Source organism: Orussus abietinus, unplaced genomic scaffold (genome assembly GCF_000612105.2).
Source record: "Orussus abietinus isolate OABI.00-Male unplaced genomic scaffold, Oabi_2.0 scaffold4, whole genome shotgun sequence".
NCBI classification, from domain to species: Eukaryota; Metazoa; Arthropoda; class Insecta; order Hymenoptera; family Orussidae; genus Orussus; species Orussus abietinus.
The window spans coordinates 794-13,178 of NW_019396014.1; the positions used below are offsets into that span (position 1 = coordinate 794).

At 37.5% G+C, this 12,385-nt stretch overlaps 2 protein-coding genes across 2 annotated transcripts in view; one reads left to right on the forward strand and one right to left on the reverse strand.

Annotated features, from left to right (window-relative positions):
- Positions 1 to 271: 271 nt before the first annotated feature.
- On the reverse strand, positions 272 to 7,892 carry LOC105703727 (X-linked retinitis pigmentosa GTPase regulator). Its single transcript, XM_023434624.1, has 12 exons — positions 7,763 to 7,892; positions 6,300 to 6,425; positions 3,865 to 3,957; positions 3,716 to 3,778; positions 2,763 to 3,086; positions 2,524 to 2,676; positions 2,179 to 2,343; positions 1,984 to 2,105; positions 1,822 to 1,899; positions 837 to 1,746; positions 634 to 722; positions 272 to 556 (listed from the first exon to the last, which is right to left on the reverse strand). The coding sequence occupies exons 1-12, from the start codon at positions 7,890 to 7,892 to the stop codon at positions 533 to 535; spliced, it is 2,277 nt and encodes a 758-aa protein (XP_023290392.1). The 3' UTR covers positions 272 to 532.
- A 2,741-nt stretch (positions 7,893 to 10,633) lies between these two features.
- LOC105704058 (HIV Tat-specific factor 1 homolog) overlaps positions 10,634 to 12,385 on the forward strand; it is a 74,729-nt gene continuing 72,977 nt past the window's right edge. The window contains exons 1-3 of the mRNA XM_012432939.1: positions 10,634 to 11,377; positions 11,512 to 11,885; positions 11,979 to 12,341. Of these exons, the coding sequence (XP_012288362.1) occupies positions 11,107 to 11,377; positions 11,512 to 11,885; positions 11,979 to 12,341 (1,008 nt within the window). The 5' untranslated portion in view covers positions 10,634 to 11,106. The remainder of the gene's footprint in view (positions 11,378 to 11,511; positions 11,886 to 11,978; positions 12,342 to 12,385) is intronic.

Consider the following 12,385-nt stretch of genomic DNA (forward strand, 5'->3'; position numbering starts at 1 on the left):
GGATCCTCCTTATTTCTGCTCCCATCTCATTCTTGAGTTGGGCCGCTACTGGGGGGTTCAAGTTGTTAGTGCGTTAACCGCCCACATTTTCCACTGAACACAGGATGATTATCTCAGGCACCAGATGACACTATTGGTTATTATTCCTCCTTGTCGCATTTGGGGAGAAACTCTTTCCGCTCATGCGAAGTTCTGTAGAATTTACTGTATGTCATACACACAGAATGGTCATACATACATAATTATTCGAACGTATAATAATGAATATCTGTTTTTTGAATTAATTAAAGAATTGCTTTTATTGCTCATATTTATAATCTTAATTGCGAAGTTAGATCACACGGAGATAGCCTTATACAACTGAATGTAATGTGTGTTTATTGCGATAGTAAAAGCAACAAAGGCTGACTACTTGTATCAGGTATTTTCTTACGAATTTCGATTCCACTCTTTTTGGTCCCAACCATCAATGTAGTGGTACGTTTTATAAAAAAATATAATGAGATACTGTAATACGTTGAAGTCTTCTCGGTTAAAGAACAGTACAAGTTTTCGACTGCAACAGTAAGAAAATATTTATATAGTATATGTTTTCAATGAGAATTCAAGAAAATGTAAATATCAAATACATACCTTTACTTTGGGATTTACTCCACCGCTCTCTTTGATTCCATTTTCTAGGTCTAGTTGCCTTCGGCTCTTGAACAGCTTTGCTATTTTTCCTAAAAACAAATGTTTTTCAGTAACTACGATTGTTACTTCTAAATAATAGATTTAAAAGTAATTATATGAAGGCAAATGTTTTGTTTTTTAAATTTGCAGTAACAACCACTAACCAGTCTTTGTTGGCACAGATGTAACAACATCTGTATCACCTGCAGAGGATATGATTTTTTCAATTTTGTCTGTAGTATTTTCTGTCTTGTCTTCCTCCTTCGCACCTTCAATATGTCCGTCTACTTCCTCAATTTCTTTAGTAATTCCTTTCGATATTGCAGACTGGGACTTCTGACTGTTTGGAGACTCTTTTTGTGTAGTTTGTTGTTCCTCTTCTTTCGCAATGTTTTTGACCTCTGTATTTTCAATATTATTTTCTGCGTCCTTTGATTCCAGTAAATCCTTCTGATCCACCGACAGAATTTTGGGCGTTTTTGGCGATGCTAATTCTATCAACGAGGAAGCTGCTTTGTCTAAAGAACAGTTATCAATGCTTCCACTCTTCAGTCGTGGAGGTTTCGGTGGAGGTATAGTTGGCGATGATGGAAGATCGTCCTTTACATTCATTGCTTCTGTGTCCTTCATTGCTGAGTCTTTCTCTGCTTCTATGAGATCTCTACTTATGTCGGAGCCTGAAAAACTCTCACTTATTGCGGATGTAATTCTTTTCACTCCATCTGTGTTGTTTTCGATGTTCAGCGTTTCTTCGATCGTATCAATAATATCTCCGTTGTTATTACTGAGTATTTGTTTTGTAACTTCCAAGTTTTGCTCCTCTTCTTTACTCTCTGTTGTCATTTCAATAATGTAATCTGAAAGTTTCTTAGGGCTTTCAGGTTTTTCGATACAATTTACGGATTCGTGAGCATTTTGGACGGTATTTTCTAAAACATCTAAAGACTCTTTAATTTCAGACTCTATGTTATTTTCTCCGTCGCCTTGTTCTGTATTTTCTGTCGTCACGTCGTTCTTAAACCTACCAACAGGGACTTTTAAAGGTGGTAAGCTTTTTTTCTGAATGAAAGATTCCTGAAAGGAAACATACATATAAGTGTAAGACCTTTCAACTTTAATAATATTTTTAATAAATATTTAGTATATTACCTTTTGAGCATTTTCATCTTGTGTCTCTGTCTCACGTTTTCGTCCAACTAGAATAGTGTGACATCCTCCGCAAGAAACCTGATCGGAGAAAAATAATATATAATTATTTTTAAACCACTCGCTTTGCATTAAAATTCATTACATCCGTTTAAGATTAATTACATCCGTTATAATTAATTCTTGATATCGGTTAGCCAGTGTCAGTTCATGAACATTATTTTCATTTTCTTCCAGACCCAGTTTCCCATATCGACCGTCACCACAAGTGAACAGCTTCCCTGATTCTGTAAGGGGTTAAAATGTTTTACCATGAAATTCCTTATAAATTCAGTTACGTTAATAAGACAAATTTGATACCTGTGATAACAGCACTATGGCTTTCTCCACTTGCCACTTTCGTAACCCTTTCATCTTGAAGTGCACCACGGGGGAGTATTTTCGGAGTTGGGATCTCAGTTACATTAGTACCCATTCCTAATTGGCCACTTGCATTGCTTCCAAAGCAAACTAAGTTACCGTTTTCTATTAAATACCCAAAATTACACATTTAACACCATAAGTCAGAATATTATCACCTATTCATATTAGCAGTAGTTCATTTCAAATTTTATGTATCATGAATAATATTTTGAAATTAATTACCATCAGCCTCCCTATTTCTAATTCTACTGTGTATGAAATTTGCCTTAAATATACCATTACCAGCTAAGACAAAAGTGTGATGTCCTCCACATTCTACACTGAAAGCTGGACCAGGCAACTGTATCTGCTTGGGCATCGATAAGGTAGAAAAATTAGTGACTATTCCAAGTTTGCCGCTCTCTGATTCGCCGCAGACGTAAACCAATCCACTTTCTAAATGAATGAAACATCGACAATACTTTTACAGATTAAATGAGCTTCTACGGAGAGGTTGAAAAAAAGCTCGCTTTGGATGTTACCGGTCAAGAAAGCCGAGTGATGATACCCAGCACTGATCTTTTTCACCGGTTCCGGGATGTGGATCTTCGTCGGAGTGTTCACGGAGCCGGAAACCTCAGAAAGTCCCAATTGGCCATCTTTGTTGCTGCCCCATGCTAAAATACCTCCATCGTTTGTAAGAGCCAACGAATGGTGGGATCCTGCGGCCATTTGTACCACTCTTTGCCCTGCTAATCCGCAATCATAGATTGGCACTGGAGAGCTGGAGGAATCTCCAATCGTCTGGTCTCCTCTTCCTAGTTGACCCTCTTGATCACTTCCGCAGGAAAAGATCTTCTGTCCGCCTGTATGAAATAACGTATATAAGTGCACGCCTCAATATATTTATATATTAATGTATCGATTTTTTTGTCCTCAGCCATTTCACAATGTACTCTATCGCAGCTGTCCATCGCAACGGTGATCAATGACGGGCACTCTTCACTTACTCATATTCCATTTACGAGTAATTCGCTATATCGGCCACCCGTTTGGAAAGCTCTGCGTGGCCTCAATTAATTTCGACCGAAGAAAGTAATCTGCCGCTCGTGGAATATTAATGGCGAGCGCCCCTCTGATGGAATTATCAGGGGAATGACGTTCTACAAATTATTGAACAGCCCTCGCAACCGAAGTTTCGGTTGCGAGGGCTTTACCCGAATTGTACCGCTTGTACAAGTTCATTGAATTCGTAACTTGACGTATAATTAAAGGATAACTGGTCGAGGAAGAACAGATGTATTTCTTGAAGATCACTTCCGCTCGGTTAAGTTATTGCCATTTTTATAGATAGCCCTTACGTATCGTTAACGTGGAATCTAGTAACATTGAAACTAGCTTATCTGGGTATATAGCGTGGGGTTCAACGACTCATGCTACAAGTACGTCACGTCTCGTTCGTGTCGAGTGTCTCGTCGCATGAATATGTACCTACCTGTACATATCAGAGTGTGGGCTCTCCCGCATGCGACGTGTGTCACCTTCTCCGGCTTTAATACTAAAGTGCAGAAATAAAATGTATTATCTGTGCCTCTGGTACAGTATTACTTTCGTTAATGTCCGACGTTGCTAATTATTGCTTACTCTTCACGCAGGAAGGTTTGCTGACGTGGTTCTTATGGCCGAGACCCAGCTGACCCCAATCGTTGCTGCCGAAAACGAAGAGTCTTCCACTTTCTGCAAAAAAGAATTCACCTTGATTATTCTAGTCACTTTGATCCGTCCGATATTGGAACAATTATTATTCCGAGATTTCAGTTCCACCGTGTATTTGTGTTCCACGTTTTACGCTGTTCCAAGCCTTACTCAGCTAAGTCTTTATTGTATCATATGTATAATAACATTTTTCAAATGACACGAGAATATAGTTTTTTGTTTAATTCTTGGGTTATTTAGGGGTCATAGGCAGTTGTCATAGGGGAAACTCAAGAATTTCTTTTTCAAAACTAAAATTTTATAATTGAAAACAGAGCGTGATTTCATGGTGCAATTATTCAACTTAATGTACAATTTTTTTTGTCAGGATATATTTAAAAGTTGGCGAGGTACAGCAATTCTCTAAAAAAGTTTTTCTTTTGCGATGACCACGATATCTCAAAAAGTATTTCACCGATCGGTTTCAAATTGTTAGGCTCATTCTACACATGGAGGACTGCTGAATGAAAGAAGGATTCTTTTTTTTCTATTAAAACTTGCCGTTTTATTAAGGAAAAACGAAAATGTTATATGACGAAAAAAGTGATTTTTCAGTAAAACCAGTGCCATTTTGGTAAAAATAGGAATTTCGAAAAATCCTTCATTTAGCAGTCCTCCACGTGTAAAATAAGCCCTAAAAATTCTAAGCCGATCGGTGAAATACTTTTCGAGATATCGTGGTCACCGCAAAAAAAAGAAAAAACAAAACTTTATCGGAGAATTTCTGTACCTCGCCAATTTTTTAAATATATCTTGAAAAAAAATGACATGTTAAGTTCAATAATTGTACTATGAAATCACGCTTTGTACTTTTAAAAAATGCAGTTTAGTTAAGAAAAGAAAATACTTGAATTTCGAATATGACAACTACATACAACTCCTTAAGGGGTTACACCACTTTGACGCACCCAAAAATTACGGTTTTTTCAAGAATTTTGTTTTAAGAGTTAAAACGTTTTTATCCAAATTAAAGTACAGTAAGGTATTATACTACTATTAAACTCGCTCACTGCGAAAATCGGTGATCGTGCGGTGGGCAGGTGTATAGGTAAAACGCGTTTTTTTTAAAACTGTATTTTAAAAATCGGTGGGCACTCTAGCTCCGCCAATTTTCAATAAATCGTCTCGATTCTTTTTTTATTTTATTCGTGATATGTTTACCTAGCGAAATACGTATGGTTTTTTCAATGTATTGATATTCGCATTTTTTATGCAACATTAATTAACGAAATTTAGAGCAAAATACGTATCTTTCCTTTCAAATCGATGCCATTTGTGAAAAATGCATATTTTTTAAAACGGCTACGTATCTCGCTAGCTTTTGGGCTACAGAAACTAATTCTTTTTAGTTTATTGTTCTAACTTAAACCTGGACTGAGTTATCGTGCCCACCGCACGATCATCGATTTTCGCAGCGCTCCGGTAAATCGCCTTTCAAGCCGCCATTTTTGTAAATAAGAAAAATACGAAAAAACATTTTTTTGTTTAATAGTAGTATAATACCTTACTGTACTTTAATTTGGATAAAAACGTTTTAATCCTTAAAAAAAAATTCTTGAAAAACCGTAATTTTTGGGTGGGTCAAAGTGGTGTAACCCCTTAATGAGAGTTTCCCTTGTATCCTTGAATCTTAAACCATCCCCTAAACAAGTTTCCGGTGGACCAGTTGGGGTTCTTAGGGGGTCAGAAATGTCTCGAAGGTACACGAATGTTCGCAACGGCTCTTAATCTCTTTGTTTAACTTCAAGTTCGGTAATTTACGAAGAACGGTTGAACATTAGTTCGAGCACGGCGTGTACTTATCGATTCGGTGGACAGTGGCTGTCCTATGCAGGTACAAGCATCTGGCACGGTGCGCTGCAGCAGCTGTAAATTATGCGAGCTTCGATCCCTATTTCGATACCGTTTCAAAATGAATACCCACCTCCTCAAGCAGTGGAAACATTTCTGATAGACTTATCGTTAGCGAAATTGAATATCAACCAGCGGGAAAAATAAAAATGCCACGCAGAGAATAATTCCCGTCCAGGAGACTAATTGCAGCCAGGAGGAGTGACCTAACGCTATTGTGGCTTCACGATAGACTCCTGTAAAAAGATCGATTGCCACGCTTGGTGCAAATCGTTACCACATTACTATTTTACAGAGAACATCGTGGACTGAATGATGACCTTCTTCGACTTTACTTCGCCGATTGGAAAATTTAACGAGACAGCTTCGTCCTCACCATAATACAAGGGGTTCGTAAATTATACTCCGTTTTATTACTTATTATTTCATTGCTCTTACTTTTCCGAGGTGGGAAATGATTTCTGACTACCTACCGCACACCACGGCCGAATGTTCGTCCCCGCAGGCGATTTTGATCACTGGATCTCTTCGAATAAAGAAGTGCGATGCCACATTGTCGGCGAATTGGCTGCGGCCGATGGTGAACACGGCTCCTGTGTCTGAGGAGAAAAAAAGAGGCTGATCAGGTTTGCTTCAATTTTTAAATAAGGTAGAAGGTGCAAGGATAATGCGTTAATCCTTTCTAACAGTGCCGACTTGGGTGATGGTTTCAGGAAAAGTGACAATTCACCATATGGTAATTAAACACTTTTTACAAAAAAAAAAACGATTAAAAATATTAAATTGTATGAGTTATTGAATTAAAAAACATAACGAAGGGAAGGAAGATGCAAGAATCTCGGAATAGGCGGTTCTTGAAGAATACTTCTTGTTACGTACAGTTTATGTCCTAGAGGATTTGTCGAGAGTAATTAAACTCTTGGAGTCCTCAGATAGAACGTTTAAAATACAGTGTATTAAGTATGATTCCAGGGAGAACTTTCCTTCGAGTCTGGGAACTCCAAAGAACGTTAACGATCCTTAGTTATCTCGCATCGCGACTCCTGGACGACCTCCATTAAGAAGGTGCGTGCTACTACACTCCCTGATTTTCTTTTAGGCAGAGAACGAAGTCGAGGTCGCGCAAGGAAAATCAATTCTTTCTTTCGCGTCTTGTGCGTTTTCTTTTATTTCAGTATGACCTTTCATTAGGGTCAAAGCACGCCTTGTGAGTGCTCAGAGAAGGGAATTTAGCGTGACACGTGCGGTGTCTTTACTCGCCATTCATATCTATAGAGGGTTTCTGGGGGTGTCCTTAAAGATGTGTTATCAAATAAATAATTCAAGGTCTAACGGTTGAGGTTTAAAGTGGTTAGTATATTGTAAAATGTATTTCGGTTACGGAACTATTTTTTTTACGGTCGAAAAAAAATTGGAGATAAAAGAATTTTAATATTTAAAAATGATAAACTCGCGGCGGCCGGAGGTTTCTTATTTTTAGTTTTCACGGTATACACGATTCCAGGTGAACGGTAAGTCTGAAATGAAAAGTTCAGGTGGTTTTAGAAACCAGAGTAAATTATTTGAGATCTTACGGCATGAGTTTTCAATGAGAAAGAAATTCAGGCCCGAATAAAAGAAAGCAAACGGAAATGATCTTTTCTTGCTTCTTAGAGTTTAATCGCCGACATTTTTTTAATAGAAATTTTCGTCAAGGATCCCTGCCATCGGTACTTAAATCATTTACTCCAGTATTTAATGCCATCTTAAATTTTTATTTCAAACTGGTTATTTTCCTGGAAGAAAAATATTTCTTATCCCCTTTCACTTTCTTTTGATCTCACTTTGATCAAAACGTATTTTACAATCTACTAGCCCCCCTAATCGCAGCCTTCCAGAAGGATTTAATTATTGCCTCGTATGCAGTTAATGCTCTTAAATTTATTGTCCTAGACACCACTCATTACTGCAAATTGCATGTCGCAGAACTCGAAGTATAGACTCAAGATAGAGTTCGTGCGGAACCACCTGTAGCCCTTAACCTTTGGTTCTCGTAGCATATACTTAACCTTAAAGTACCGTGTCATTTCTCAAGACAGAGCGCTGTCAATTACAATTAATGTAACTCAAGATGTTTGCGATATTATAGAGAATCATTGAATTAGTGTGCTCCGTGGAAGGAAGTCGGTTACTCGAGTATGCAAATTCCCTGTTGGACCATGAATCAAGTAAGCGTCCAAGATGCTTGTTGGCAAAGGTCAGTGATGTAAATCCTCCCGTATATCGTCCGGGTTCACGTTTGCTTTCTGCTTATCAAAAGTTCAAACGCTCTTATTGCATAATTCATTCAAGCATTCGTTGTTTAAGAGGGCAATGCATAATGAGTCCGATTACAAATGTACATGAAAAAAGGAACACGACGAATAATAACGGGTTCATAAATCTGAAACAGGAGGTAAGGTCTACCGTTGATGAAAGACCTGAAGATTTTCAGGAATACTTTAACAAACTCCATGGAGTAAGGAAATAACGAAATGTCACTGTCTTTACATGTTTTGTAACAAATTGTATCGGGTATAATAAACTGGAAGTGTTAACCAATCAGGATGTTTTATTTTACGTGTCCCTTTAAATAGATTTTGAAAATCGGCCTCGGGAGTGGATTAAATCTCGATATTGAGATATTTTTATTTCCGGTTATGAAAGTTATGAATAGCCGAAATATCAGAGATTGTTGGTTTAGGTACTGGGAACAAATTAAGGTATAGTGTTCATGGTTCCTCGCTTATTACGTTGTTATCAATTTTTCACCTATTTTTCAGGTCAGGAGTACTACATTACCTTACCTTGCCGTAGGTCAACGGCCTAAAAGGGAATTATTAATCGATAGTGAATACCTGAAATGTAATACGGGAACGGGAAGTGCAACAAAGGCCAATTCGTTACGAGATTTCTTTCTTTGCTTTCGAAGTAATCGTATCTTTTTTTTATGGTTGAAATTCTTGTAAGTGTTGAGGGCGAAGCAGTTTTTAGGTCACTTACGGGAATAGTGTCTAAGTATTTATTTATGTGCGGATTGAATATAGATTTTACCTGCATATATAAACACACGTAGATTACATTAGATAAATTTTAACGCGTCGTCGATTACGCATTTTTACACGCAGGGCCATTATTTTTCCTATATATAATTAAACACGCAAGACCCTGTGATTATAGATCTGGATAATTCGAAAACAGCTCGTTCAATAAAATAGAAGAATTTAGGATAACGTGAAAAACCAGCTGCAACGTATGTCCATAGACGTGAAAAAAGATAACAATTGGAAGTTTTTAAATAATTGAGTGGCATATGAATACTCGGAGCCCTTAAAATCGTTTTAACCCATATATAGAAGTACTAAAAAGAATGAAAGAAATGTAAATAACGCCTTAAATTTTTACGTAATTTGGAATTAATTTATTATGTAATTGTTTATCATAATAAATCGTATAATACTGAAAAATAAAGGTAGGTACCGTTTTACTGCCTCGTTAATTGCGGCGAAACCGGCTACCATAAAGAACATCAAATTAAAATGCCCGAAACCCAAATATTGTCCTATCTAGTTAAATGCTAATTACCGCGGTGGACAAATAAATTCGTTTATACTTATTAAAAGAAACTTTAACGAGCCCCTGTTAGTACACAAGGATAGAATAACCGGATCCCAACATTCAGCAAAACATACCTCTGCATGTTTATCAGACAAATATCCGCAAAACAGCCTCGGACAGATTATATATGTAACGAACGAATAAATTTCTCCGTTTGCAACGATTCTCCGAGAAATACGTATTAGTATTTGGCGCGAAACTCTACCGAGTTTCCTGGTACTAATTAACGTTTTATATTGTTTCTCATACAGCAAATCACGAGATTACCCGTAAACTAGATTTTCCAATTTTTTTTTTTCTAACTATTTGCATAGTTTCTTTATTACTTTTCCTAATTACTGCCAGGTATGTACGTGAAACCAAGTTTCGCCTCAAGTTTTAATAGTGGAAGTTTTGAGTGCATTCGCGGAAGCATCTCGAGAGAATCTATTTTTATACCCTGATTGTTAAGGGAGCTGTTGAGTTTGGGGATGATTTTCGAGAAATTAATGAAAATCGTGGTTACCCGGTATGTTGTCCAAGTCCGGTAGCCCCATGTTCGCACCTTGTGCCGCGCAACCTGCGAACTAACTACCGGCCCGGCGTGTACGCTTCCAACTTCAACTCTACGTTGCTTAGCAACTGGAAATCAATTCCGAACAGTTCCGAAGGGAAGTATGTCTGCGTTAAGAATGAGAACGAACATTCACGAGGTTCACCGCGACTCCTTTTCTGAGACATTTTCTTTACGAATAATTCCTAATTCCGCGAATTGTCGAATCGATTTCACGAAGCGCGGGTCGAAGAGAAGATTCAAACATTTGTCCGATAATTTCTTCATTTAAAAGTGAAAATTAAATGAAGATGTTTCGAGTAGGTTGTCGAGTGCGTATATTTCCTTCTTCTTTTATTATTGTTACTCAAGAGTATTCCTACAAAGGGAAATGATAGTTATTGTCCAGCATATCATTTCCAATTTCTCTTTTTTATAAAATGTATAATGTTTTTATTACGAGTTTCATCGATTATATTATGTTCCGTTATTGGAACTGCCCAGTAAGAGTGGTAAACGGATCTGAATTCATAACTTTTGTCAAATCATGTTTGGATTTGAAAATTATTCGGCGAGTTCGATAGTCTCGAAGCAACGTCGATTGTTCTCGAAAATGTCGCATGGAGCACTTGCATCGGAAGTTTCCAACGTTTTCTGCCCGCTGTCAATTTTCGTCAAAACTTCCTTTATTTTTCGCGAAAAGTTTAGCCGGTGGAAATTTATTAACTAAAAAGTGTTCAAAGGTTATAACAAAGAAGAATAAGAATTGTAACAGAATGCAATGATATTGACAGTTGTTGTATATAATCTAATTGGTCTTGGTATTCTAACCTCTCTTGGTTAATGGGAAATTTAAATCGACATATAATGCGATTTCTCGTCTGATTTCTCCTGCAACTGAATAATAAACGATATTTCTGTTGCTTTTGCGGTACAATGTAACGAAAACAATTGCGTGACTCCGACGTTTTAGGTGTAATTGTGATAACATAACCTCCAAAGTACTAGGGGTATTTCGAGAGCAGTGCATTGTTACTGCTATTGTTGCATTTAAAAATAAAAATAAGTAAAAGGAGAATTACGAGAAATAGGTGGGAGAATTATTGATTGAAATGAGTGAAGACAGTTCATATGTACAGAATAAGGAACGAGTTGAAGTTTCTTCTAACGATAATGCAGATCAGTGTCTTGATGACAAACTTAACGGTGACCAGTCTGGTGAGACTGTGAAATCAAAGACGAAGTATGAGGTTCCTACAAAAGTTATAAAGGAAAAACCTAAGGTACGGAGTAGAATAGATGAAGAACAAATCGAAGAATTTGATACCGATGATGAGGAAGAAGAAAAGAAAGATGAAGAAGAAGAAGAAGAAGAGCATACAGGTCGGTAGTAATTATCGCTGTGTCATTCTTAATTAAAGTATCTTATTAATGAGTTTGCTATTATTGTTCTGATACACTGCATGTATAAATTTCAGTAGTCGTTCGTATTAATGTATTATATATTTATCTTACAGGTTCTCAAAGTGATAAGCCATTAACTTGGAATGCTCAGCTAAATAAGTGGGTACCAAGCTCGGACAGTTCTACCTCACAAGCACCAGGAAATGAAGATGATCCTTCAAAGCATTATGAGTTTGACGGTCAAACCTATTTGTATACAGACAAAGTTAGTAATATAACATATAAATTTGACCAGGAGAAGAATGAATGGGTCGTGAAACAATCGGAGAGTTCTGGTACAAATACTCAAGATGTACAAGCAACTGGTCCTGCCGTAGCAGCACCTGGTGGTGTTTACGGCTTTGAGAATGACACTCATACATACACAGATCCAAGCGATGGAAGCATGTACATATGGGACCGAGAAAAGAGCGCTTGGTTTCCCAAGGTGAAGTACCAACCTTTTCTAAATCGAGTTTATTTCCAGAGTTACATGTTTCAACAATGTTGGAATCCTTCATCATTTTGAATTATATTTTAGGTGGACGAGGATTTTATGGCCAGGTATCAAATGGGATATGGCTTCACAGATCCAGAACAAGCTAAAAGTGCATCTCCACCAAGACCCGTGAAACCTGTCCTCTCGAAAGCAGAAAAGGAGGAAAAGAAAGCAGAAGCTAAAAGAAAAGCCCAGGAACCACCGACTTGGTTCGAAGTAGACGAAGCTCATAACACAGCAATCTATGTATCTGGTTTACCATTGGATATAACATTGGATGAACTCACAGAACTTTTCTCCAAGTGCGGACTCCTTGCACGGGACGAGAAGGGGAAAGACAAGATTAAATTGTACAGAGACGCACAGGGGGCGCCAAAAGGGGATGCATTGTGTACTTACATAAAGGTAAGTGGCAGCAGAAACGTATTCACCTATCTTGCACAAATGAA

Coding starts and splice junctions, on each gene's coding strand:
- LOC105703727 (XM_023434624.1), bottom strand. CDS start 7,892: ATGACACGGTACTTTAAGGTTAAGTATATGCTACGAGAACCAAAGGTT. Junction 3,958..6,299: donor ACATTCGGCCGTGGTGTGCG/GTAGGTAGTCAG, acceptor TCTTTTTTGCAG/AAAGTGGAAGACTCTTCGTT. Junction 557..633: donor GAGTAAATCCCAAAGTAAAG/GTATGTATTTGA, acceptor TTACTGTTGCAG/TCGAAAACTTGTACTGTTCT.